Source organism: Hesperophylax consimilis, chromosome 5 (assembly GCF_061612785.1).
Source record: "Hesperophylax consimilis isolate HC1 chromosome 5, BYU_Hcon_1.0, whole genome shotgun sequence".
In the NCBI taxonomy this organism is placed as follows: domain Eukaryota; kingdom Metazoa; phylum Arthropoda; class Insecta; order Trichoptera; family Limnephilidae; genus Hesperophylax; species Hesperophylax consimilis.
Window position 1 is genome coordinate 23,611,202 of NC_142840.1, and position 26,555 is coordinate 23,637,756.

General features: G+C 31.8%; 1 protein-coding gene across 2 annotated transcripts in view; it reads right to left on the reverse strand.

The window, feature by feature from the left end:
* Window positions 1–26,555, reverse strand: part of OtopLc (proton channel otopetrin-like c) — a 249,455-nt gene that overhangs the window by 72,155 nt on the left and 150,745 nt on the right. For both annotated transcript variants that reach the window (XM_089631714.1, XM_089631716.1), the window contains exons 4-5: window positions 15,680–15,797; window positions 7,257–7,365 (exon numbers count right to left, since the gene is read on the reverse strand). In XM_089631714.1, coding sequence (XP_089487840.1) covers window positions 7,257–7,365; window positions 15,680–15,797 — 227 coding nt within the window. The remainder of the gene's footprint in view (window positions 1–7,256; window positions 7,366–15,679; window positions 15,798–26,555) is intronic.

Sequence of the window (26,555 nt, forward strand, 5' to 3'; positions counted from 1 at the left end):
AGGAAGGTCATTGTCTACATTAGATTTAAAAAAAAGTTTTGTGTTTAAAAGCTCGGGCAACGCCGAGGACCAGTAATAATGTAAAATTTGAATAGCGTAAGTTTGTGTCATTTTCCTTCAAATGCACTTTTATGCAAGTACGAAATTACATACAGTAAAGATTAAATAAAACCTACAATAATTTTAATGAAATTATTTATCTGCACTTCGTTTCAGAATGGGGGACACCCATCTGCTATCAATATCGAAATTATTTTGAAAGATCACGAATCGGATTCAAAACGCAGAAGGGCATTTTCGCCAAAGATTATACAAGTTTTTTTATAACTTTTATGTTTTCGTTTCGGTTACTTTTACGTTTTATTATTAGGTTTTCACCAATACCAGATTACTACAAGTCCCGATTTTATTTCAATCCAGAAATTCTGGGACTACCATAGTGTGTTGGTACTCTTTATTGCCCAGAATAATAATGGAGTTTAATAATGTGGATTGTTCTGTGGACATCTTCAATTTAGTAGATAAGAATGTAAAAAAAACTGTACACAAGCCACATAATTTTTTTATCATTTTATAAACCATTCCTATATAAAAGCCACTAAAAACGACATTCAAAATATATATACAAAGTCATGGAATGCAACAAACGGAATTCCATACCAAAAATGTTAAATGTGATTTTTTTCTATGTTGGTCCAAATTTATGTAAAACCGTTTATTACCAAAAGTATATTACATAAGTAATTTAAGACACTAATAAATTAATTTCGAAATCAGACTTTATTTCATTGAATATAGGAATAGGATAACTATAAAATTACACATAACTATGAAAAATCCAATCAAAATCGTGGGTCATGTCAAAAACGTTATGTATACACTTTGGCGAAAATGCCCAGAAACGGGTTTAAATATGAAATAAAACTTTAGACATAATTAAATGTTAACTTTTCAATATCTCAATAATTGATACGCCAAGTTTATAACATCAAATTATGAATGTTTCTATCAAAATAAGTATAATATCATATTACCAGCTGGCCAAGCATAAAATTGATGCCTGATGAAACGATTAACTTATCTAATAATGGGGAAAGGCACTGTCAATTTATCGTTTTAACATCGAAATATCCCTGCGTCAAAATTGATTAAATCCATTAATCCTTTATTACGAAATTTATAGAGATCACTTTATTATCGGCGTCATGATTCCCCACTTGACATGACCACCCCGTAAAGCGCGGCCGGTTTTCCGTCCTTCACAATTGATCTGAATGAGGGTGTTTTTTGTGTGAAGCGCAGTTTACAGAATAATGATGGAGGCTGCTTTTAGATTATCCGCGTTGGACCCCTTTGGACCGACGTTAATTAACATTAACAGCATATCAATGTCGACACCCTGTTTAATAGCGCCTGTTCAAATTTGCAGTATCTACTTAAGTACTAACAACTCACAGTCGAGTTACATTATTATTTATAAGTATATGATTATTATTGTTCCGCCCAATTATGACGTTATTAATAGAAACGAGTTCTTAATTACTAACAAAATATACTTCCGAACATATTTATTTGCACACTCATTCATCTGTAACACAATATTTCATGATGATTTCAGATGATTTCATAAATAATGAATTAGAAAAAAATATTAAAATTCAAGAATATGAATGCATATCCACTGATTCATGTAACAAAATTATTTCTAAAAACAACAGTGATATAATTATTATGCACCTAAATATTCGTAGTGTTCAAAAAAATTTTGAAGAGCTAACACTAAAAATAAATAATTTAATAAAAAAACCGGACTTCATAGTATTATCCGAAACATTTACAAATGCTGAGTCACCTTCTTATTGCTTACCCGAATACAATTATATTTCTACCAAAATAGATATCACTAAAAATAGTGGAATAGTAATATTTGCAAGTAATAAATTTAGTATTATTAAAATAATTGAACACCCAATACATTTAGTTAACTGCATCGAAATACATTTTAAACTCGGCAAATCAATGTACCATCTAATAGCTATCTATAGAACGCAAGGCTCGAATATAATTACGTTTATTAATGACCTTAAATGCATATTATCGAAATTTAAAAATAAGCTTTGTTTCATTGTAGGTGATTTTAACTTAAACATTAATGACAAAATTGAAAATGTTTGCAAAAATGAATACATTAACTGTATGACTGAACAAAACTTCATATCTTGCATAAATAAAAACACAAGAGAAATAAAAGAACATACTCCATCCTGTTTAGATCATATCTGGACAAACGTAAATATTAAAAATCTTCACAAATTAAAATCAATTGTTTGGAAAACTAACATAACTGACCATCATTCATGCTTACTTCTATATAATAACAATATTAAACAAAAAAAACATAATATAATAACTAAAAAATCCACCATTAATATGACCATTCTCACTGAAAAGCTAAAAAAAGAGGATTAGAACAATGTTTTAAACAGTAATGACACTGAAACATGTTCGACTAACTTTGAAAATACCCTGTCGCAACACATTAAAAATTCAACAAATGAAACAACAACACACATAAAATCTAAATTAAGATGTTTAAAGCCTTGGATTACACAAGGACTTATAATATCTATTAGAAACAAAGAAAAACTTTACAAGACAACTTTAAAAAATCCCCAAAATGAAAATGCATATATTTTATATAAAAAATATAAAAATAAATTAACAGCCTATATTAAAAAAAGTAAAGAAGATTTTTTTTAAAATAAAATATTATCCTCAGAAAATAACCAAAAACAAATGTGGAAAACAGTTAATTTGGCTATTGACAATACAAAAAAAACACAAAACGTAAAATATATTGAGCATGATAACAAAATTATAAATGCCAATATGCAACCTAAACAATGTGCAAACATATTTAACTCTTTTTTTGCTAATGTCGGAAAAAATCTTGCGAAAAATATCCAAAAATCTTTTATCCCGGAAAATCATAATAATGTAAACTTACAGGAACGTAATATACTCTCAACGTTTGAAACGACAACAGAATGTGAAATCATAAAAATAATAGATAATATGAAAGTAGGTTCGTCTCCCGGTTTTGATTCTATTACGACACATATTTTAAAATCTATGAAACCTTATTTAATAAAACCAATCACTCATTTAATAAACCTAAGTTTAACAAAAGGAATATTTCCAACGAACTACAAAAATACAATAATCTCACCTATTTACAAATCTGGAGATCCACATCAAGTAACAAATTATCGACCAATCTGTTTAATTTCAAATATAGGAAAAATCTTTGAAAAAATAGTAAAAAAACAATTAGTCAATTTCCTAGATAATAATAAAATACTACACAAAAACCAGTTTGGATTTATAAAATCTCTCAGCACACAAGATGCTATTGCTAACGTAACTTCATACATTTACGAATCTTTAGATAAAAGTAAAAAATGTGCAGGTATATTTATTGATCTAAGGAAAGCCTTTGATAGCATATCGCATAAGATTCTACTAAAAAAAATGAATAATATAGGCATAAAAGACAATGCGATTAAATGGATTTCAAAGTACCTAAAAAATCGACCACAAGTCGTAAAAATAAATAATGTCAATAGCGATAAAGAACATTCTGACTTTGGAATCCCGCAAGGTACAGTGCTTGGACCAATTCTTTTCACCATATATGTTAACGACATTTTCTTTCAACCACTACATGGCCAAATTACTTCGTATGCCGACGACACAGTTCTAATAATAAGCGAAAAAACTTGGGAAAACGTAATACTTAAAGCCACTGAAGACATAAATACTCTTAAGAATTTCTTCGACATTAATTTGCTATCACTAAATAGCGATAAAACATATGTAATTCCATTTGCAATACACACAAAAGACATCCCTAAAAATTTTAACATTATCATTCATGACAATTCCAAAATACATAATAAAAATTACTGTCTCCAAAACTGCACAATACTAAAAAACACAAACACAATCAAATATCTAGGAGTAATTATCGATAAAAATTTGAATTGGAAGGAACAAATATGTCAAATTGTAAAAAAAATCAGAAAACTGATATATGTATTTTTAAGAATCAGAAATTTTTTGTCTTTAAAAAACCTATATTTAATATATTATGCCTTGGTCCAATCAACGCTACAATATGGTATCATTAGTTGGGGATCCACATACAAAACTAACCTTACTCCAATAGAAGTGGTACAAAGGTTAATAATTAAAATAATATTACGAAAACCTTCCGATTACCCAACGGATCGATTATTCGAAGAATTTCAAGTGCCTTCATTTAAAGATCTTTATATTAAAAATGCACTAATTCAAATCATAAAAGAAAAAGACAAGTATCAATTTCTAACCGAAAACCGTACTAGACTTAAATATATTTTTCCATGCCCAAAATTAAACACTTCCTTTGCACAAAATTATTACACTTACCGGGCAAGAATTTTTTTCAATCGACTACCTGAAGAAATTAGAAACATTAATGATAACATCAAAATAATAAACACTGTAAAAAAATATTTTAAAGACAAACTCACAAAAAATAAAAATGTTTCCAATTGAATTAATCTTTAGAATAACTCACTTCATGAAAAATAACTCACTTCATTTAAATAAGTTTAAAATCATTTAATTTTTAATTACTTACTTATTGCAATAAAACAATGTACACTCCTCTTCCAGCCACAAGCTAATGCTTCTATGGAAGAGGGGTCCTGAAATATTTTATCTTATATTGTAACAAACAAACAAAAAAAAAAAAAAAAAAAAAAAAAATTGGCCACTACAACCACCACCACCCATGTTACCCGAAAACACCTATACATGATTTGATGGCTTCTATACCAGTCATTTTCAAATTTTATTACTATTGAATATTCTTCACCTTACAACAGGGAACCAAACAGTTAGGAAATTTAGGAGGCCATTTTATAATTTGTCTGCTTACGCCAATGACTTTCGTAGGACATGTGCTTTGTATGTAAAAAATAATTTTGATTGTTGAACATACTCACCAATATTATTTTAGTCACCTAGATATCTCATATAATGTAATTTTGTGTATTTATCTTTTTCTCTTAAAATGTAATTGTAAATGTTATTTTGTGTACATTGTATTTTTTTTTATTTTCCTACTAGATGTATGAAAAAAATTACGTATATCTAAATAAAGATTTAAAAACAAAAAAAAATATGGCATGGCTTACGATTTATAAAGCCATTATCTTCTTGGATTCTTAAATTCGAATAAAGCGTGTGTAGGTACTTACCCCTTAATACAAAGAATCTTACGGCTACGACAAGGAGGTTGATTTATAAAACTTGAAAAGGATATTCACACAATAACGTAAGCAATAACTTTTGGGTATATCGAATTTTCTAGAGAAAATCACACGCATTGTATTGTTTTACCGACTTGGATATTAACTAAATATCGATATGTACATGTTTTAACTTCGATAGATAAAATAAATCAGGAAATAGACATTTCGGTAACCGGGATAGTCATTAAAGAACGCCAACCCCCTATAAGGTGATAATAATACAGCCCAACAATTTTATAAATATATTGGAGTTAAATGGTTCAATCAATTGTCCATAAATATTGGACTGGAAACGTATTATTAAAATCATTTTATTGTTATCAACTTTAATTTGCATAATCCATTTTAATTTTGAGTTTCTTTTATATATTCAATAATATTATTATACAATTTAGAAAAAAAGAGCTTATATAAAAACAAGTTCTGCTGTGTAATTATTATTTTGCGTGATAGTTGTTTCGCCTTTTGGAGGCCTTATCAAGCATAATTCAAAAGTATAATTTAAAAAAAATTCATTCATACTTCTCATTAATCACAAAATATTGTATCACATACTTTGCAATGTAATACAATATTTTCATTAATAATAGACATACCTAGAAAGACTATAGGTAAATTCTTCGAAAATCAATTCTTCGAAATCATTCTAAACAAAATCAATTGCTCGAAGTACATATTTTTCGAATAAGAGTTCTTCAATATACAATTTTATCGTATTTAAGTCTCAATTATTAAAAAAGCAATAGCAACACCTATATTCCAACAGTGCTTTCTTTTTTTTGTTTATTTTCTCTTTCATATGTATTATTTTCAATAATTTGTTTCATTTTTTTATCGCAAAAAAGGTGTAATAAGATGTATTATGATATAATTTCTTTTCGGAAATGGAAAAAAAATCTTCGCTTAAAATAAAATGAGCGATCTATTTTTTCGAAAAATTATAATGTAAAATTATACACGACAAAAAAAACCAGATTTTAATAGCCAGGTAAAATATAAACCCACATATAAAAGTATTGAAATAACAAAAGGTATACAATTAAATAAAAGTGTACCACAGATACATACAGAATTAAGATAACAGCAACATGCTCGTTATTCAGAAAAAAGCAGTACAATAGAAACATAAATAATAGGAACATGTAGATAGATTGCTGCCTACTATGTCCTGAATTTGATAGGAAAACCTCAAAATTTATTGAGGTTGAATTATGCTAGCACTTGTATTGGCGCCGATTTAAGTGCCAACCCGGTAAATGTTTTTTTTTCTTGTGGTCGAGATTAATAGTTTGGTACTGGTGGCAACAATAATTATATTATTGGTCTCCTTGTCCCCTCCACCGCTTCCGTCAGACCTTCTTTCTGTCGGCAGTCCTTCAAGTGTCTATTGATATATGTAGTCTCGCATAAACCACGCAATTCTTCATCGAAAAGAAACACAAAAGGAATCACCAGCGTACGCAGATAACAGGGAATACTGCATCTAATCCTTTCACTGCCTATAGATCTTTTGACATCACGAAAGTGCTTTTCCTCAAGTCAAACAGATTACAATCTGCCCAGGCCGCACCGTCCGAACAACTTGTGTAGATAACGTGGTTAGATTTAGAGAGACTAACATCGTCCACTAACGTTTTAAAGTCTTAGACTGTACTTAAAGCATTTTATAGATTTTCAACCAGCGCCCATTTCATTTCAACATACAAAATTTAAGAATAATAATATTATTATAAGTCCTTAAATCCAGATAAAGTTGTAAAATAATTCAAGTATCTCACTCGCACTCGGGCACGCCTCAAGTTGAGTGACATTGAGGGAACACTTGAGTGATGTCTCCTAATTAGGCTTTTATGAATGTCGGAGATACAGGTAAACAAAGAGAGAATATGGGCTTACTTTCCAAGTTGTTGGCGGCTTTCAGAGCCTTGGATCGATCCCGGAGAAGGGCGCAGTACATGTAAAGCAGGAACACCATACTTCCGAAGTACAGGTACAGGTAGAAACCCTGAAATAAACAGAATCAGATAAAAACAACAACGAAAACCTCGTAAATACTTTGAATCAAAAAACAAGAATACATTTATATTATAAAGTCGTAATGTGATCCCCGTCGGTTGGGTGTAGAAAATATGGCTTTAACTTTACAGTTGTCATAAGCAATGATTAATACACAAATGAAGACTACTATAGGGTAGTCACCGAACCTCGGTAGTGTGCAGTCGTGTTTACTTCCAGTGCTCTGTGTTTTACGGCTTACTGACGGCGGCGCGGCGTACAGATAAGATTTATTTATTGTTACCCTTTCGTATTCATTATTTTTGTTTCTATTATTGGTTTGCGACGCAGTTGCGTGTATTATTTCTATCATTTATTATTTCTTAAATAGTATTTATTGTTTAATTTTTTTTTAATTTGTTGTAATGGAGGAGGATGAAAATCGACCTCCTGACCCTGAGTCCATTTCTAATATTGCAGACGTCAACGATTCTGATGATTCCCAAGCTTCTGTAACCATTCCTTCCCGAAAACGACGACCTCCGCTTTGCCTTAATGTACCTCCTAAAATTAAATCTATTTCACAAACAAACGAATCCCCAATCTCTCATGGAAGTTATAATGATACCATTCCTACAGAAGCAAAAGCCATTGAGCTTATGTATTCTATTTCATCTTCAGCTCCATTTATTGTTAATGTCCAAAGGACTGAACAGGGGAAAATAATTCATCCCCTGGATTTCGGTAAATTTATTTTTAGCTCAAAACTCAATAACCTCGGTATTATAAATGGATCAATAAAACCGGAAGGTCGATACAAACTATCCATAGAATTTAAATCCGCCACATTAGCTAATGATTTTGTTAAAAAAATAGGTTCTCTTTCAAATAATAAATTTAAATCTTTCATACCTACTTTCAATTTAACCAGAATGGGCAGAGTAAGAGGTATCCCAACCGATCTATCAGAAACAGAAATAGTAGACGCTCTTAATGACTCTCAATTAACTCCAAAAGTTTTAAAAGCACGTCGTTTGAATTTCAAGGATACTTCCACCGGCACCACTATATGGAAACCTTCCCAATCCGTTGTTATCACTTTTGAAGGTCAAACATTACCATCCCGTGTATTTATTTATTATAACGCTCTTCCCGTTGAAGTATACAGATTCCCGACGATCCAATGTTTCAACTGTTGCCGTTTTGGCCATTCAAAACCTATTTGTCGTTCCCCTCCTCGTTGCTTCCATTGCGGAGAGGATCATCTCTTTGAACAGTGTCAAAATACAACGAATAACCCTATTTGTATTAATTGTAAGGGCAACCATACTGCTGTTAGTGTGGCCTGTCCAGAGTTATCTAGACAGAGAAATATCAAACAGTCAATGGCTGCAGACAACATTTCCTACTTTCAGGCTTCTAAATTATTCTCTCCTACGAAAAAATATTTTGCACAGATAACGTCTAACGCTTCTCTCTTTCATTTTTCTTCCCCTAAATCCCCTCTATCATCTTCCCACAAAGAAACAATTTTCAAACCGATAAAATCTAATCCAAAATTTATTCCGTCTTTCGATAAAAAACTACATAATGAACTTTTACTTAACCCGAATGGGAATAATAAATCCCAGGCTCCCAATGGGACTGCCTTAAAAAACTGTTCCACTTCCGATATCTTACCTAAAGTCATGATTGAAAATTCTTCTTTTATTCAAACTTTAATTACCCTATTAATTACGATCCTTTCAAATAACAATAAAGTACCGTCCAACGCTGCCGATTATATGAAATCTTTACTCTCTAGCCTTCCCGATGTATCCGCAACTGAGCAAAATACTTCAATGGAATAGTAGAAGTCTATTCGCCAACAAAATTGATCTTGTACAGTTACTTGATGAACATAATATTTCAGTTGCTGCCATCTCCGAAACGTGGTTAAAACCCTCATACCAATTTAAGATTCCTGGATATCATTGTCTAAGACATGATAGACTGGATGGCAAAGGTGGCACTGCTCTTATTATACATAATTCTATCCCTTTTAAACAAATTATTTTCAACACTCTCCCCAATAATTTTCAGATAGTAGCAGCTGTTGTATCTGATATTACATTACTATCAATATATATCCCTCCCTCTACAATTTTTGTTGAAAACGAATGGTCAACATTTATATCCCAGATTTGCCCCCCGTATATGATACTTGGGGACTTCAATGCTCATTCTCCTTCTTGGGGCAGTGAATTAACAAACCGTTCTGGCCATAATCTATTAGAATTTATGGATACCTATAATTTATGTATTCTACATGATGGATCTCCAACTCGTTTCACTGACCCTCAACATCGGAAAAGTGCAGTCGATTTATCTCTTTGCTCATCTTCGGTGATTCCCATATGTTCTTGGAACATTCTTAAAGATCCACTTTCCAGTGACCATTTTCCTATAATAATTACCTTCCACCATCTATCTTCCACGCATTCCTTTTCGATAAACAATTGTTTTAAATTTAAAACGAAAGACGCGAATTGGAGAAATTTTTCTTCAGAATTAGACTCCATTGTTCAAGCATCTAAGTCTTCCCTTGTCAACACTAGTTTACAATGTGAATTATTTCCTAACATGATAATAAAAGCTGCAGAAAAAACACTTAAAAAACGTAATGTAAACATTAAGATAAAACATTCCACCCCATGGTGGGATGAAGAATGCACTAGTGTCGTTAAATCAAGAATAGAAGCAATTTCCATTATCCGTAAATGTATGTCTTTCGAAAATTACCTTTCTGTGAAACGCGCCCAGGCAGAAGCGAAACGTTTTGAAAAACAAAAAGCGGTCTGGATGGCGAAAATTCTGTGAACGCTTGTCTCCTGAATCTCCCCAGTCATCCGTATGGTCCAACTTAAAAAAATTCGGTTCGTCATATACTCCCCAGCGTTCCAAACATATTCCAGAAGAAATTATTACAGGTTTTGCTGATAAGATAGCTCCTCCGTCAGTTGCCAGATGTGAGGAAATGCCTTCATTTATTTCTTATCCATCTCACTCTAGCTGGCTGGACTCTTCTTTCTCAGTAAGTGAATTAAATCGAGTAATCAATTCCCTTCCAGACTCTTCTCCTGGCCCTGATGGAATCTTATATAGTTTCATGAAAGCATTCTCAGATATGTCGGTTGAATATTTTTCATCCCTGATTAATTACATTTTCGAAACATGATTTATACCGGAAGTCTGGAAAGTTCAAAAAATCCTTCCGATTTTAAAACCAGGCAAAAATCCATCTGAAATCTCATCCTATCGTCCTATTGCTCTTTCGTCATGTTTAATGAAAGTAGCAGAACACTTGATAAAGAACAGATTGGAATGGTTTGTTGAAAATAACAGAATTATCTCTCCTAATCAATATGGCTTCCGGAAAAAGAAATCAACCATAGATAATTTAAGTGTGTTAACAACAGACATCCGTATATCTCAGTCCCTTAATTCTTGCACTCTGGCCACATTTCTTGATCTTTCGTCAGCTTACGACGATGTATTAATTAACATTTTGAAAGACAAATTAATTAAAATAAAAATTCCCTTAAAACTAGTTCAATTTATTATTAATTTACTAACAGACAGATCCATTATTATCCACTTTTCCTCAAAAACGATAAATCGCAAACTATGGAAGGGGTTACCTCAGGGGTCCGTAATCAGTCCATTATTATTTAATATATATATAAGTGATTTAGACAATGTAATTCCTTCATCTATCAAGCGACTTTATTTTGCTGATGATTTCCTTATATATTTATCACACAAAAATCTATCGCGCGCTGCGAAGGAATTGAATTTGGCTTTACATAATATTAAAGTTTGGTTGTTGACTAATGGGATGAATTTAGCTACGTCTAAAACCAAAGTAGTGGCTTTTACGCGCAAAAGAAAAATACCCCCCTTTTCTGTCTGCTTTGATAATGTCCCTCTTCAAATCGTTAAGCAAATTAAATTTCTTGGACTACTTTTGGATCATAAACTTTCCTGGCTCCCGCATATTCAGAACATTTCGGCTAAGTGTGAAAGGGGGCTAAATATTATGCGAGCTGTTTCCAGAGTGTGGTGGGGATCTCATTCTACTACTCTTAAATTAATGTATGGTGCTCTAGTGCGAAGCCATTTGGATTATGGAACATTTCTTTTCGATCCTCTTCCTAAATATTTGGACAAAAAACTTGAAAGAATTCAGTCGAAAGCGCTCAGAATAATTATTGGAGCGATGAAATCTTCTCCAATTAATTCTCTCCAGGTAGAATGTGTTGATCCCCCCTTAATTTTGAGGAGACAATTCCTGGCTGATAAATTTATTTTTAAATCTTTTTCTGTATCGCGTCACCCTTTAGAACAAAGCCTTGATTATTTGTTCTATAACTTAAATAACGAAAAAAGATCGACAGATAAAAATCGACTTCCTCTCCTTCTAAAAAGTTTTCTTTCATTCAAATCTCTGTCCTCTTCCCTCCAAAATCTACAAAAAGATCCTATCCTTCCTATTTTCACTATCCCATTTGATTCTATCAATTATATCCCCAACGTTATAACTTCAGACTTCCAAACTGATATTTTAACCTCATCTAATCAAAATGTTGAGGAAAAATTTAAAAACATTACATCTTCTAAGTTTCCAGAATTTTCACTCATTTACACAGATGGTTCTAAGTCTGATAACAAAGATTGTGGAGCTGCGGTACACATTCCCGAATTCGAATTAGATTTGTCTTATAAATTGCCTAAAGAAATTTCTATATTTACTGCAGAATGCTTCGCAATTGAACAAGCTTCGAGTCAAATCCAGCTTTTCAATATTCGACGAGCCTTACTGTGCACTGACTCACTAAGCGCAGTGTTGAAAATTTCCTCAAATATCCATAAACCAGAAGACTATATTATTTATAATATCAGAAAAACCCTTTAATCTTTAAATGAATTAAATTTCGAGACAATATTGGTTTGGGTCCCTGTCCATTTGGGAATTGAGGGTAACGAGAAAGCCGATTCTCTAGCTAAACTTGGAACAATTTCTGGCTCTAATCCTTTAGATTTTAGAATTCCTATCTCTGACGTCATCCCAATTCTTAAATCCAACATGATTCGCTCCTGGGAAGAAAATTGGTCTAGTACGAAAACCCGAACTGGTGCTTTTTATGCTGGAATACAAAATCATATACCAAGTAAACCTTGGTTCCACGGCAAGAAAAAATCCAAAAGATTTATTTCCTGTATCTCGAGAATGAGAATTGGTCATTGCTCCATTGCATCCCATTTGTTTAAAATCCGGGTCCTAGATAGTCCACTCTGCCAGTGCGGCATGGAAAATGAGACTCTTGATCATGTTTTCTTTAATTGTAAAAATCATTCATCTTTCAAAGGCATTTATCGTTTACTTATAAAAATCACCCACCAATCTCCCCTTAGTATTCCTTATTTACTTTCTCTCAACAATTCTCGCATTTTCTCAGTTCTATACAAGTTCATAGACTTGAATGACTTCAATATTTGAGATTTCCTATTCCCGTATAGATTTCCCATAAAATTATAATCATCTCCCCTAACTTTAACGGCACATAGCACTCTTTTTAGGGTGAATTGCCTAATACAAAAAAAGACTACTATAATACAATATAAGTCTAATAGAATGCAACTCCATGGTTTAGTCGCCATTCCACAAAATTCAAATTCATAATGCAGAAGGACGGGTTGTTTCGGAGATTTTAACAATTCATCAAATTTCAACGTTCATTTTCAAGTTCTGTGAAAGATTTTATCATGTTCTGTTTTTATTTTAGTTCTGTCAAGCAACTAGCCTATAATGATATAATTACAGAACTTGAATTGCACTTTCACAGAACCCGAAAATGAACGTTGAAATTTGATGAATTGTTCAAATTCTCCGAAACAACCCGTCCTTAAATAAAAGTTCTACTAAATAATCTAAATAATTACCCGCCGTTAATGAATACATTAAATATTCCAACCTTAGAGAACAGACGAAAAAGAAACTACCTAACCTTTTTATTAAAATCGTTAGACTTTAAATTCGATTGTTGTGAACTCCTGCATTCATAAATAAATAAATCTGCATGTACGAACAACCCAACTAAAAATCTCTTCCTACAACCAATTCTAAACTCATGTTGAAAGAGAAAGGGGCCTTATTGGCCCGGAGCTCTGTATGCCATTTATTCAAAAAGTCAAAAAGAAAAATACAAACATTTTATTTATATACATCTTATCCCAACCCAGTTTAACCCTATAGTTTGCTTTCACAAATACAATGTCTTACTAAACAAAGTCATCTCCAAATCAATAAAAGTTGCCGTTAAGCATATAATTAAAAAAGATCTAGCAGAACTTGATAAACAGTACTTGATTTCGCTTCGCGGCCTATTGGCTAAGATCAAAGTATAGTACCTGATTTCAAAGATAATATTAAAGTTATATATATTAAATAAATATGAACGCAATGAAATATCGACTCATAAAACCGAGATATCACTCTATAAATTTAAGACCTTTTGCAAAATATGTGAGAAGGTACAATCAATTCAAAGTCCGCGCCCCGATATTACCGTAATCCATGTTCCTTTCTACATTTTTCCGGCTAAAAATATTTTGGGATGCTCTGTGTGAGCAGCGAATAAGCCAACATGTGAGAAGGTAGAAAGATAACGATGGTCCGCGTCCATGCCAATCCCCTCGTCTAATGACTTTTGACGTGATTCTTTCTAAATTAAATCAGCGATCCTCTTCATAGAAATGCGCTTATTAGTAGGTAACGTGTTAGATAGTAAGGCGATGACCACCAAAGTCCTGGCTTCAAGTGTTTAGAAATTTTCTTTTTATACGTTTCCTTCAAAATAAAACGAACACATTCCACGGAGTAAATTCATTCCACCAGAGTGTACGTATTGTGTCAAATGCACTAATGCGTTTAAGTTTTTTAACACTACTTTACTGAACACTACTTTTTTTAGAGGTTCTGTTATGGACACAGGCGACTTCAAAAATGCATGAAACCAGGAAATATTGAAATATCCATCGTGCCCACTTAAAATGGATAGGAATTGCTGAGCGTTCATATTTATTTTATTTTATTTATTACATGGAAGATCGCGTCTCACTGGGAACTCCTGTGTTGAGAGCAGACTCAGTTTATAACACAAGTTATAATAGTTTACATAAGTTCATACATTAATTCATAAAAAAATTCAAATAAAAATACAGTATTTAGTTTAAGTTAATAAAAATCAGTGTCGTTCCATTGGAAATGCATACTTATAAATTGGTTTTAATAAAATCTTTGATATTAGCTCTGTCTTGGTTGATGATTCAAGATTTGGTATCTGATTTATATTTAAAGTAAGTTGAGTGCTGTCTAATGGCCAGTGGAAGAGCGTTGAATAGTTTTGTTGGAAAGTATTTAAATTTTCTTTGGCCAAATGTTGTTTTTGCGAAAGGGATAAGTAGAGGTAATAATCTTTGGTTCTAGTATCGCGTGCAGTTTGGACATTGTCAAAAGCAGTTCTGTGATTGGTTCTATTATCGCGTGCAGTTTGGACATTGTCAAACGCAGTTCTGTGTTTGGTTCTAGTATCGCGAGCAGTTTGGACATTGTCAAAAGCAAGTCTGTGTTTGAAGACATATGCTAGTAGCTTTTTGGCGTATAGTTGCCTGATGCCTGAACACAGATTCTCTTAAAGATTTCATCCGAAGCGCTTATGTCGGTAGTTTTAGAATAATCTTTATAATTAGTTTTTGAGCTTTACAAATACGGATCAATGGCGATCAATTACAAAGTTTTCTTAACCCGCCTCACTAGACAAAGTCTGTTCATTCAACATTCTGTTTTTATCTGGCATTGTATCGCACAGAAAGCCTTTTTCCAGCGATCTAATATACAGATTCTATGAAATTGGTCGTAGAATATATTAGGTGAGAACGCGCCATCAAGTGAATGATTTTTTTGAAATAAAAAATCATTTTTAACCGACTAGATTGTACTATGTAAAGACCCTCCGCTGATATGTATTTTAGACGTTTTGACTATTCACATTGTTGTACCTACATTATAACAAAATCTAAAGTAGGTATGCATACCAATTATATATGTGCACCTGTGCACATCAAATTATATGTATTTTTTAATATTTATGTAATCACACAATTATAAACATAAATAACAACATCAATGTTTTTCCCTTACAAGTTTCTTATTTATGTATAATTTCTACTAGAACATCTAGTCCATTCAATGCGATAATAAAAAGTAGATAACAAATACTTACTTCATAGAAGGAAGGAGGAATGTAGGTAGAGATAACTTCAGCCATGGGAAAAGCTATCCCCATCACAACCAAAAGCTTTCCATAAAGCGCGGAAAGCGTGTCGGCCAGGGCGTCTCCACTGCAACAAAATAAACACTCAGTTTCAACTAGTAACTACATAGTTACAAGGTCAACCAAAACAATCAACACAGTAAAAATAAACCACTTCCTAAGCACGCCTATAAAAATCAGTAATAATCTTCTTGCATAAAAATTCGTAATGTTAAATATGATTTAACAAATAACACATCTGCCCTGATGATGGACACTGCAATGCTGTCCGAAACGTTGGCTAAAGAAGGAGTTAGCGCAACACGGCATAACACCCCAAAAACAAATAACAACAAAAAAACTCGTAATGTTGACCATGTAAATTATTGTAAATGAATCAAGGGTGTTTTTTGGTGAAAGGGAATATCACATTGATAATCTTCGAAAAACTTGAATTTTCTTCCAAAAGTTAAGTACATTGGTAACATTCACGGATTTATGTTCAAGATTATTTCATTGTTTTCCTAATCTACCAGTTAAGCTTTCGTTATAAGCGTTTAAAAAGAAGAAGAAGATTACTGAAGATGGTTTGAGAGGAAGATAAATAAATAAGTAAATAATAATGAAAAATAAGTAATAAGATAAGATGGTTTGAGAGGGAGATAAATCAATAAATAATAAGATAAGTAAATAAGAATGACAGAGGGAGGGATATTAAAAAAAAACAAAAATTTATAATAATTAACATGTGTAAGTGACTATTATTAAAATATTTAGCAAAATGTGATTAATTTAAAATTGAGCAAAAATTTCTCCACGTCTGAGTTGGGTAGCATTTAAAGAAACTCTGTATTTTTTCATTATAATAATACATACATACAATAATAATTTTATACTAACAACACGACAATTTTTTTATAATTTCGGAGCATACTTTACGATTTTTTTCGACGAAATTTCTTATAAATACTTTTTCAATTCGGCATTTGGAATAGATACTATCAAAAATGAAATACATTTTTTTAAGAAATTAAAATTTTAAGTGTTCAAGAAAAGTTTGTTTTATGTCGGAATAAGACAATGCGGCTTATTATATATTTTTAAAGAAAATTTTTATTATTGACTTCTTGGAAGCATTGTGTGAGTCCCTAACTACCCTGAAAGGTGCTATTTAATTAGGTATTCCGATAATAGGCACTGTTGTGAGAAGTATTAAGAAATTCGGCAGTAAGACGGCAAAACAAACTCAACTACGAAACCAACAAAGCCCGTTATTTCAAAAGCATGCAAACATTTATAATAATTGATAATACAAAATTCTTACACAGAATCCCCAAAAACCATGAAAAATAATATGAAATCTAATAGAACCAAATAACTGCTTCCCGAAAAGCAGGGAAGATATCATAAAAATGTGGAGAATGACATTCTCATTTACGGATGTACGATTAAGTAATCATCATATTTCCTAATTGGACTAAACTATTTGTTTCAAGGACAATAAAATAAATATACACATTTAATAAGAAATAAATACAAACTTCACTAATTTCTCGATGTAGCAGGAAACAAGGCGATTTAGAAAATATATATTGCTAAAGCCATCGCTCGAATAATTGAATCTCTTTTCGAACTCTTCGCGCGGAAAATCCACGAGCTTAGTTTTGAGATAAGTAACTCTGCATACTTTGCCAAGACTTTTTAGAGAAATAAAAATTTCCGAAAAGCATTGTAAGTGTGCTTTCTAATTCAATTTACGTAATGCTACCAGTAAAACAAGAAAGCAGACTGACAGGAAAAATAAATCGAGTATCAATATCGAAAGGGATTACGGAAATCTCCCAATGCAGATAAAAATAATTCAATGTTTGAAATCATACGTACAAGCTTGCGTAGGTACATAAAAAATATTAAAAATAATTTGTTTAGCGCCATTACGTTTTACGATTAGATGAAAAGTAACTGCATCAGACAGTAATAAAATTTAAATAAAATAAAAATAAATACCAGTTCTCCTTTTGCCAATAATCTCCTCGTAAGTGTAATAAAAATAGTAAAGGAGGAAAAAATAATAACAAAAGTAAAATTAAGCAATGTGCAGTGTTTTTAATGTATTTTCCTCTGCGTGCAAAATCGTATCTTCTAAAAGATTAAACTTTCTAATAAAACTGTTTAGCTGAAATGACCTGCCAGGTAAGTATGTTAATTACATAGAGCTAAGGAAATTGTATTTGTAGTGTCTTGGAGGTGATTTTTTTACAAAACCGGAGCTGTACAAAGTATCCAATTATTATTACTGGGGTTTGGAGTCCCCTTTCAGAATGACAAGTACCTACTAGATTAGAACTTTAATAGAAGTAATACTTTTGCCTGAAAATTGCATAAAATTTTTAAATACTATGATCGGAACCTATTAAACAAATTAAATGAACAAAAAAAAGGAAGGAACAAATAGAATCATTAAATAATATATTAATAATAGTGGTACATTTCCGAAATGATACCATAGTGTTTGTTATCTGCCAGTGCTGGGTTACCGAATACCGTAATAAATTTAGCAACTTGACGGGAGCTTATCGCAAATTTCTCAAGCGCCTTCCAGATGATTTATAAACCTGCTCTTTGAAAGGCGAGAGCCGTACATTTTACATTGTGTATCAAAGGGTATCGTCGCCTGATAAAAGTAATAATTTGTAAAAGATTTACTCTGAACACGTACTTTTATGTAAATTGTCACGCCGTATCTCCAAAAGTACCTACAGACGGAAATGAAAAAGCGAAGCACTTTAGGTCTAGTAGTATAAGCGCTAAAATTTAATCAAAATAAATTAATATTTAGATATAAATAAAACATATAGAGCGTGAAACCTCAATGAAACCTGGTCAACATTATCCAACATTATCACCTACTGTTATTTAACAGAATTAATTTTTGATCATATGTATCGAATAATCTTTAAGGTGTGGCGTTTTCCTGAAATCCATTGTGAAGAAAAAATCATTATTGAACCGATATTAAACCTAGTCATTCACTCACTACCAGCAAAAAAATTACTATCGAACCGATATTATACCTAGTCATTCACTCACTACCAGCAAAAAAACATCATTATTGAACCGATAATAATATCGGTATAAACCTAGTCATTCATTCACTACCAGCAAGAAAATACGTGGAATTGCATTAAATAATATTTAACTGTTAGCAGCAACCTGAATGTTTTGGATATTTTAGTAAGAAAAATAATTTAACAAAGAAAGCTCAAGAACAAAACGCAGACAGAAATATGCATAAGTAAACAATATCCAAAGCCCTCTTCGGACGATTCAATTAACCACATGTGAACCAGACGAGCACCTCTGCATCAAAACGAGGTCTTAATTAAAATGGCAATGAAATAAAATAAAAAACGAAATCTGTAAGAAAATCCGCCATTCTGAGAGATTAACGTTCTGCGCGGGAACATTAATGAAAAGCACACAGCCATCTTGGATTAAATTCAAAGGGATTTTTAACCGATCTTTTTAAAACTGTGGAAGGATTTACACAGCTGGAAAAACATTAAAAGAATAATTTATACCGCTACGTCTAACGAGCTGGGTAAATTTACTTTACGTGGAGATATACGAGTAGGTGCAAAGTAGGTATCGCCAAAATTGGTTATTAGTTAAAAAATATTTATTTATTTGAATCATTAATATAACTTAATATGGTATAAGACATACATTTTAACATGATAAATTAGAATTCTGGAAGTAATAAAGAGCCCATGGGCATGTAAAACGAGCTAGTAATAACATATAAGAACATAATGTGTAAATAACAAAGCAAACAATGAAATCCCGTAAATAATACAATATTTCAATGATAAAACGTTTATAATGTGTATATGAAACATAACTTAAACTTAACTTAACTTAACGAAAAGATATTGTCTCGCCTAAATTTGGTTTGTAACTCCATCGAGCCATCGCATGGCATTTCTGAAGAAATTTCATGCGTTGATCTGCTCATTATATAGCATAGCTTTGTATAGCTCATTGACTAGCATTTGACATAATTATATTAAATAACATAACGTGTAATCAGAGACATTTAAGAAATGCCTATATTCAAGCCGAATTTAACCATCGCATCGCTGGTATTGGGGATAAAGCCTCTCGGACTGCTCATCGTTTCAATAAGTGAACCCTTGTGAAACAATGGCCAAGAGTCATTATTTCAATAATTGAACCCTTGTGTCATTATTTCACCTATTCCTCTTTCTTTTTGAAGATTTGTATTGTTTCCATCTACTCCATTGTCCTTTCGACAGGCTGAAGCTTCGCCTGATTTCTCTTGTGAATTTAACGTGAACTTACAAGAATACTTTTGATAAACACTTGTCAGTAATTCTAGGAAGTTCATTTAGAGTTTAGACTCAACACACGTTAAAAAAGAACGCCCTATTTATTAGAAATACTGTCGCGGAGAAGCAAATAATACATCTATAAGAGTGAAATCAAGTAAATGTAAGGATTCATCGTAAGTAAGAATCTCCAGAAATGAAAAAATACTTATGAACGTAAACACTCATGCACCTACGTCTCTAATAAAAAGGAGTTAGATTAAGCGCGTAAATGAAGTCATAAAAAAGATGCTTATGTAACATAATTTTAAAGATTGAATAATATCCACGTATGGACATACCTATCCCGTTACATATAAAAGCATTCAGTGGATGAAAAATAAAGCAATGAGTTTCGACTCATTTTCGATAATAGTACCTATAATAACAATAGCGACAGCAGTATAATAAATATAACGGAATATATTTGAATTTGAATGTATCAAAGAGTTTGTATAAAGACAAAGATGCCTATCATAATATCTGCTTACTATTGCGGAGATACGGCGTCCTCGTTAAATAATTAATTAACATACCTACATATTTTAATTTTTTAAATGTATTTGGAGTCTTTTTTGTAGCAAACATAAAAACTGAGTACAAACATCGTTTACAGAAAATTTTTGGTTTTACTCTCAGTAATTGAATCACTAGAAATAGAAAGCACATACGACTCAAGAGAGACCTTACATTTGTTGTCAGTAAATTGTTAAGACAGAGCGATGAAATGGAATGTTTGATGAAGTGGATTAGAAATGGGGATGGTATTCATCAGACGCAAGGGACGAGGAACTGATCGAGGATTAAGATAAAGGAGGAGTAATCCTATGTAAGGAGTTATCCTTCCAATTAAGGCTGCTTTCTTAAGGCGGAGCGTGTTTTAATAACTGAGACGGCGCTTTGCAGTAATAATTATAATTATCAAGGAAATTAAAATCAACGCTCGTATTAGTTCTGCTGATTAGTTCAGGAGATTTATTCAGATAACAAAAAAGGAAAATATTGAAACTAGAAGAAGCACCGCCAATTATTATATTTTAATGAATTATTGTATTTCTTTATCTATAAATATTGGGTACTTTTTTCCCCACTACGAAGGATCATAAAAATTAACCATAAATGATAGAAAAAATTACCATAATACTGTATATAGAATGATTAAAACCAAATGAACCCGATTTCTATTTTGATTATTAATATTTTTCATGCCAAGATAAGCCTGTCAGCTAAATCCATCAATGAAAATTGACCACATATTTCCTCCAATACCTAAGCAAAAAACAAATTATTCCACGTTTACCTTATTGACAAGGTATTCATAAAGATCATAAGAAATCATAAATTCACGAGAATTTACCTTAAATAAGAAAGATGAAACATCGTTTAAATTCATATCTAAAAATAATCACACGCCAAAGTAAACATTGTAAAATTGGGCACGTAAATTTTCCATGGAAAGTTTTCAATATATTTACTTTTTAAATAAGCTGCCATCGATTGATAAATAATGTACAAGGTTGGCCTATGCGACACCGTAAAAGACCGCATTGTTTGAACCAGACTTTCACGATCAATCACTTCCTACAATATTGACATAAAGATGGTACAACTATTTCCGAAATCGAGCGTTAATAATAAAAAAAATCAACTAGAGTTACAAAATGCATTCAATTTAATTGTGTATTTTCAAAAATGGAAAGATATGAAAACAAACACTAGCTGGCACACAACAAACAACTTTAAAAAGTTTATAATATTCTGTAATGTGGGACGGAAAATCATAGAAAAGTTACTAAATATATATTTAAAAAAAATTATATATATAAATAGAAATATAAAAAATAAAAATAATTGCCCAATTTTAAACACAGTTAGAATTAACCGATAGTCCGGTTTTAAAGTTGTTCCTTGTGTAACAAAAACCTCCAAGATCGCATGTGATATAGTGATGTGATATGATATAGGTGGATTTGGTGTAATACCCCTCTACCTACCCACAACAAGCCTCTCTCCCTCTCTTATATGATTTCTCCTTCTCTTTTGTTTACCTTATAATCTTCAGCTGTAGGCAGACTGATAGAACCTAAGCGCAAGCCAAATACTAAGTTTGGTGATCGCGCTTTCGGAGTATCTGGGCCGAAGGCTTGGAATAAACTCCCTCCGGAACTAATATCCATAAAAAGTCCAACAGAATTCAGGTCTAAACTAAAAACTTACATTTTTAAGCTGTCGTACCCTTAAATTAAATATACCATTCCTAAGAGAAAGTCCAGTTATATTCAATTTTTCAATTAAGTCCTAAATCCTGTATCTAAATTTCGCCAATAAACAATTAGATAATGTTAATTAAGTGTTAATCTCAAGTGACCTACCAGGTAAGTATTGTACTGTATATTTTCTCCATAAATAGTTAAGTAATAACATAGATCACTGTAGAAATGTATTATAAGTTTGTACAGCGCCCTTGAGGTGATTTTGCACAAAAACGGCGCTATACAAGTCATCCAATTATTATTATTATTATTAATCTTCCTCTGTGATGTAATTTAGTTTATATGTTTATTGTACTGATGAAGGTTGAGATCAACCGAAACCGTTCCGACATGCATAACTCGTATAAAGTGGTTTTAAACAAATAACTTTTTAAATTAGTATTATATTTATGCAAATTAAGTTTTTAAATACGCAGTTATATCAGTTTTAATAATTTAAAACTTCACGGGCACCTATTTAAAATAAAAACATTTTATTAACGAGAGATTACGATTTGTCAGTTATTCACACTCATTCGAAGAACCATAGAAATCTGTATTTGTAAAGGATTAACTTTTGAAGTTAGTAGATACCACAAAAACATTTGTACTTTTTAGTAAGCCTGGGCCCACCTGGAGTTTTCCATATAAAGACTTCCGTTGATTTAGTATTCCAACACCTGACGCTTTATGGAGTAAACCGTTGTAAAGTCAGTTTCTATCTGGATTTATCGGCTCGGTGATACACTTTTGTCTCCTCGACCCTTTTTTGTAAAAAGGCGTTACTCTACCGATGTTGTCACCACGTGACACAGGTTCGTGCAGTTTATTGAAGGAATGATTTATGTGTGCTTTATAAAAATATATTTAAGCGAATAAACGCGTTGTATGTATATATAAAGTTACAAAATAGTTAAAATAACGGTAGAAATTCACAGCTATTAGAGATCAAACGAGGCGCTCAAATTGAAATGGTTATGGTATTTAAATAGGTTGCAAGATGAATAGGTTACAATTTGTAAGATAATCTGCAATGAATGAACAAAATGAATAAAATATTCTAAATTTGTTAACTGCTGTGCCCCTGGACTGGTTAATTCAGATCACGAGTTATTTCAATTTGAAAATAAATGGTGACACCATTTATTTTTCCATTCATGTTTTCTGTTCACATTTTGTATGCATTCATGAATCAAAACTATATTAAAATACTTCAAATTGATTTTTTTAAACATCAAAATCTGAGACAACAAATAATGTTTTTACGAAACTAAAGGAATTATCTTCCCCGCCCATTTGCCCTTTCACTGTCCGTAACATTAATTGGGCTAACTAAATCAGGACTGTCTATAATACCACCAACAATTTCAAAAATAAAAGTAAGGCGGAAACGAGTTTTTTTTTATCAGAAAGTTTAATAATTTTAATGCTTTCATCAGGTGGTTTAATTTTGGGTTATTTATTGAATTTAGATAAAGAATTGAGAGTTACTATATCAAATAATAACATCTAACTGACCTAAAATCGCGGAAATCTGCAAAAGCAGAAAAGCTCACATTTAATGATTTTCTCCTCAAATAAATTTCATTCAAGTTTATTAAATTGTGACCCTTTTGCATCAAATGCCATGAAAACATATTAAAAGCTCACATTTAATGATTTTCTCCTCAAATAAATTTCATTCAAGTTTATTAAATTGTGACCCTTTTGCATCAAATGCCATGAAAACATATTTTTGTCTAGCTAGATCGAGATTTGGGACCACTGTGCGTTGGGAGGAGGGGGGCAGAAACGTTGACTATTTTGATTTAATAATTTTAATTGAATCGTGTTTGACATGCCTTCAAAATAAAATACAGTTAAAAATGAATATACAGAGTTTAACATTTTAACTCTTACCAAAATGTTAAATCAACGAGAACGCGGAGCTTGTTTTTTGCAACGAGATCGTTCCATCTGAGGATAATAGGAGATAATGACAATGTTTATGTTCAGTTTATTGCGTTGTTTTATTTTGGTTGCTGTCAATGCAGAAAAGCCCGCTTCACACAGATAGGCTGTCGGAAACGGCAATAGGGATTTAAGTAGTGTGGTGGCAATTTCAGAGTATTCCGCCGTGACTTTAATTCAGAACACCTGCAGAGTTGTTGTCTCGAACGTACTTTTAAGGCTGCCATCATTTGCAATTTCTAGTAGTTGATGTTGTCATCAGGTTCAAAAACGAAAATAAGGAACCGTTAATTTTTTTTTCAGAAATTGTCTTATCCACCCCCAGGAAGAGTTGCCAACACTGTATGTATTTTTATATATTTTTTTATTTATTCATTCATAAAATAGTACGTTAAAATTTACAATAGAATCCTCCACCGCTCATCTCATTAGAGAATTCCTGTGCCGAGATAAGCGGTATGTTTTTGTTTGTTTAGTGCACAGACATCTAATATTCATATGTCTATGGTTTAGTGACTCTTTCGGTTCTCCGCAAATTTTTCTTTGAATTAAAAGTGCTCCCTGGCTTCACAAAGGTTAAGAACCACTTTATTAACGCTACAATACTTTTGTTTGAAATGTTTTCTGTGTATACCAAATGCGCTTTATACTTATATATCTTATTTTTTAATGTTCTGTAAAAACAAATACTGTTTCTACAAGATAAAATTATATTTCTGATATACGCATTTAAAATGAATATTACTATTTCTAAATAATAAAATTTTAAAATCAAACGTCAAAAATTTTGTCAAAAACGCTTACCAAATTTTTGCTTAATTTTTTACCCCAATCGTATCCCCAACTCGATATTTCGAAACAAATTCGTTTTGTTTGAGGAATTTATAAGAAAATAGTAACTTCACTTTTATCTCGTTCATATAATAAGAAATATTTTTTTAAGTTAAACCGATTATTACGATGGCGGCGCGAAATGTGAATTATTCATTTTGGCTATTTTTTGGATTTTATTAATGGCATCCACTATAAATATTGAGGCAAACTGGAAAGAATTTTAAAGTTAAAAAATACGTATTTCTCATTCTAAAGTTAAAAAATACGTATTTCTACATGATAGAAAAAAAAGATAAAAAATATTTTATAAAATATGGACTCCCGGTCATATATGACCATAAAACGCTGGAGGGGTTAAGTAAATTCCAAAATAAGTTTGTGTCTGTGCGGTTAGCTAGATTCAGTATTTTATATAAAAAAAATATAAAAGTAAGTATAAAATTATTTTTCGCAGAAATATATTCGGGGATGAGTTTGGTTCTCTTGTTATTGACCCGGAAATCAAAAATAGACCAATTGTGACCTTGTGCTACGTGCAATAGATATTTACCAGGTCCAGAACGAATAACCGTCCTTTACCGTTGTATTCTGGACGTGACTATGGCATAGCAAAAATAAAGATTTTCTGGACATTCCTTGGATCAGGACTTCAGGAACGTGATTCCGGTCGATGTAGTTACGAGGGAGTGGTGTGAACCGCGGAACGAAGTGGATATATTTGACCGTCCGAACTGGCAGGGAGGAAATCAGTATTTAAGTATAGAGTATGGGTCACCAAGAGACACGGATAAGAAATAATACGCCCACTTTTAATTAGCCGGTAAATATTCAGTAGCGCGTCTCATCCAATAAGCACCAATTTTTTTAGGGTAGTTATTTTTATTTTTTTAGTTAAACTCAAACTATGAATCTACTTGAACCTAGTACTAATAGAACTTCCTCCTTCTTCTGGCGCTTGTAAAATTAGATTGTTAATGTTTATGTTAGTTATAAGCTTCTACATATGTAAAAATATATTTTATTAAGATAGTAGTTATAGGCCTTAGTCGTAAGTCTCTAGATATAAGTCTCAGACGTAAGTCACTAGTTTTAAGTCAGTAGTTCTAGTGTTAACTATTTAAGAAATATATTTGTACAGCGCACTTGAGGTGATTTCTCATGAAAACGGCGCTATATAAATTATCCAAATATTATTATTATTATTACTAAAATGGGTTCTTAATTTGGGTTTTATTAAAAAGAAAGAAAAAACTAACATTATAACCCACTGTCATACGTCAAATCGATGTAAGATGGCCGCAAAGTGAACACGGCGATGCAATATTTTGCTTCTCCTTAGACTGAAATAGTTGTTCCTCGTTGTACTATTAGACTAATTAAACTGATAATGAAGTGTTTAAAAAAAACGAATGAGGCGTGCCA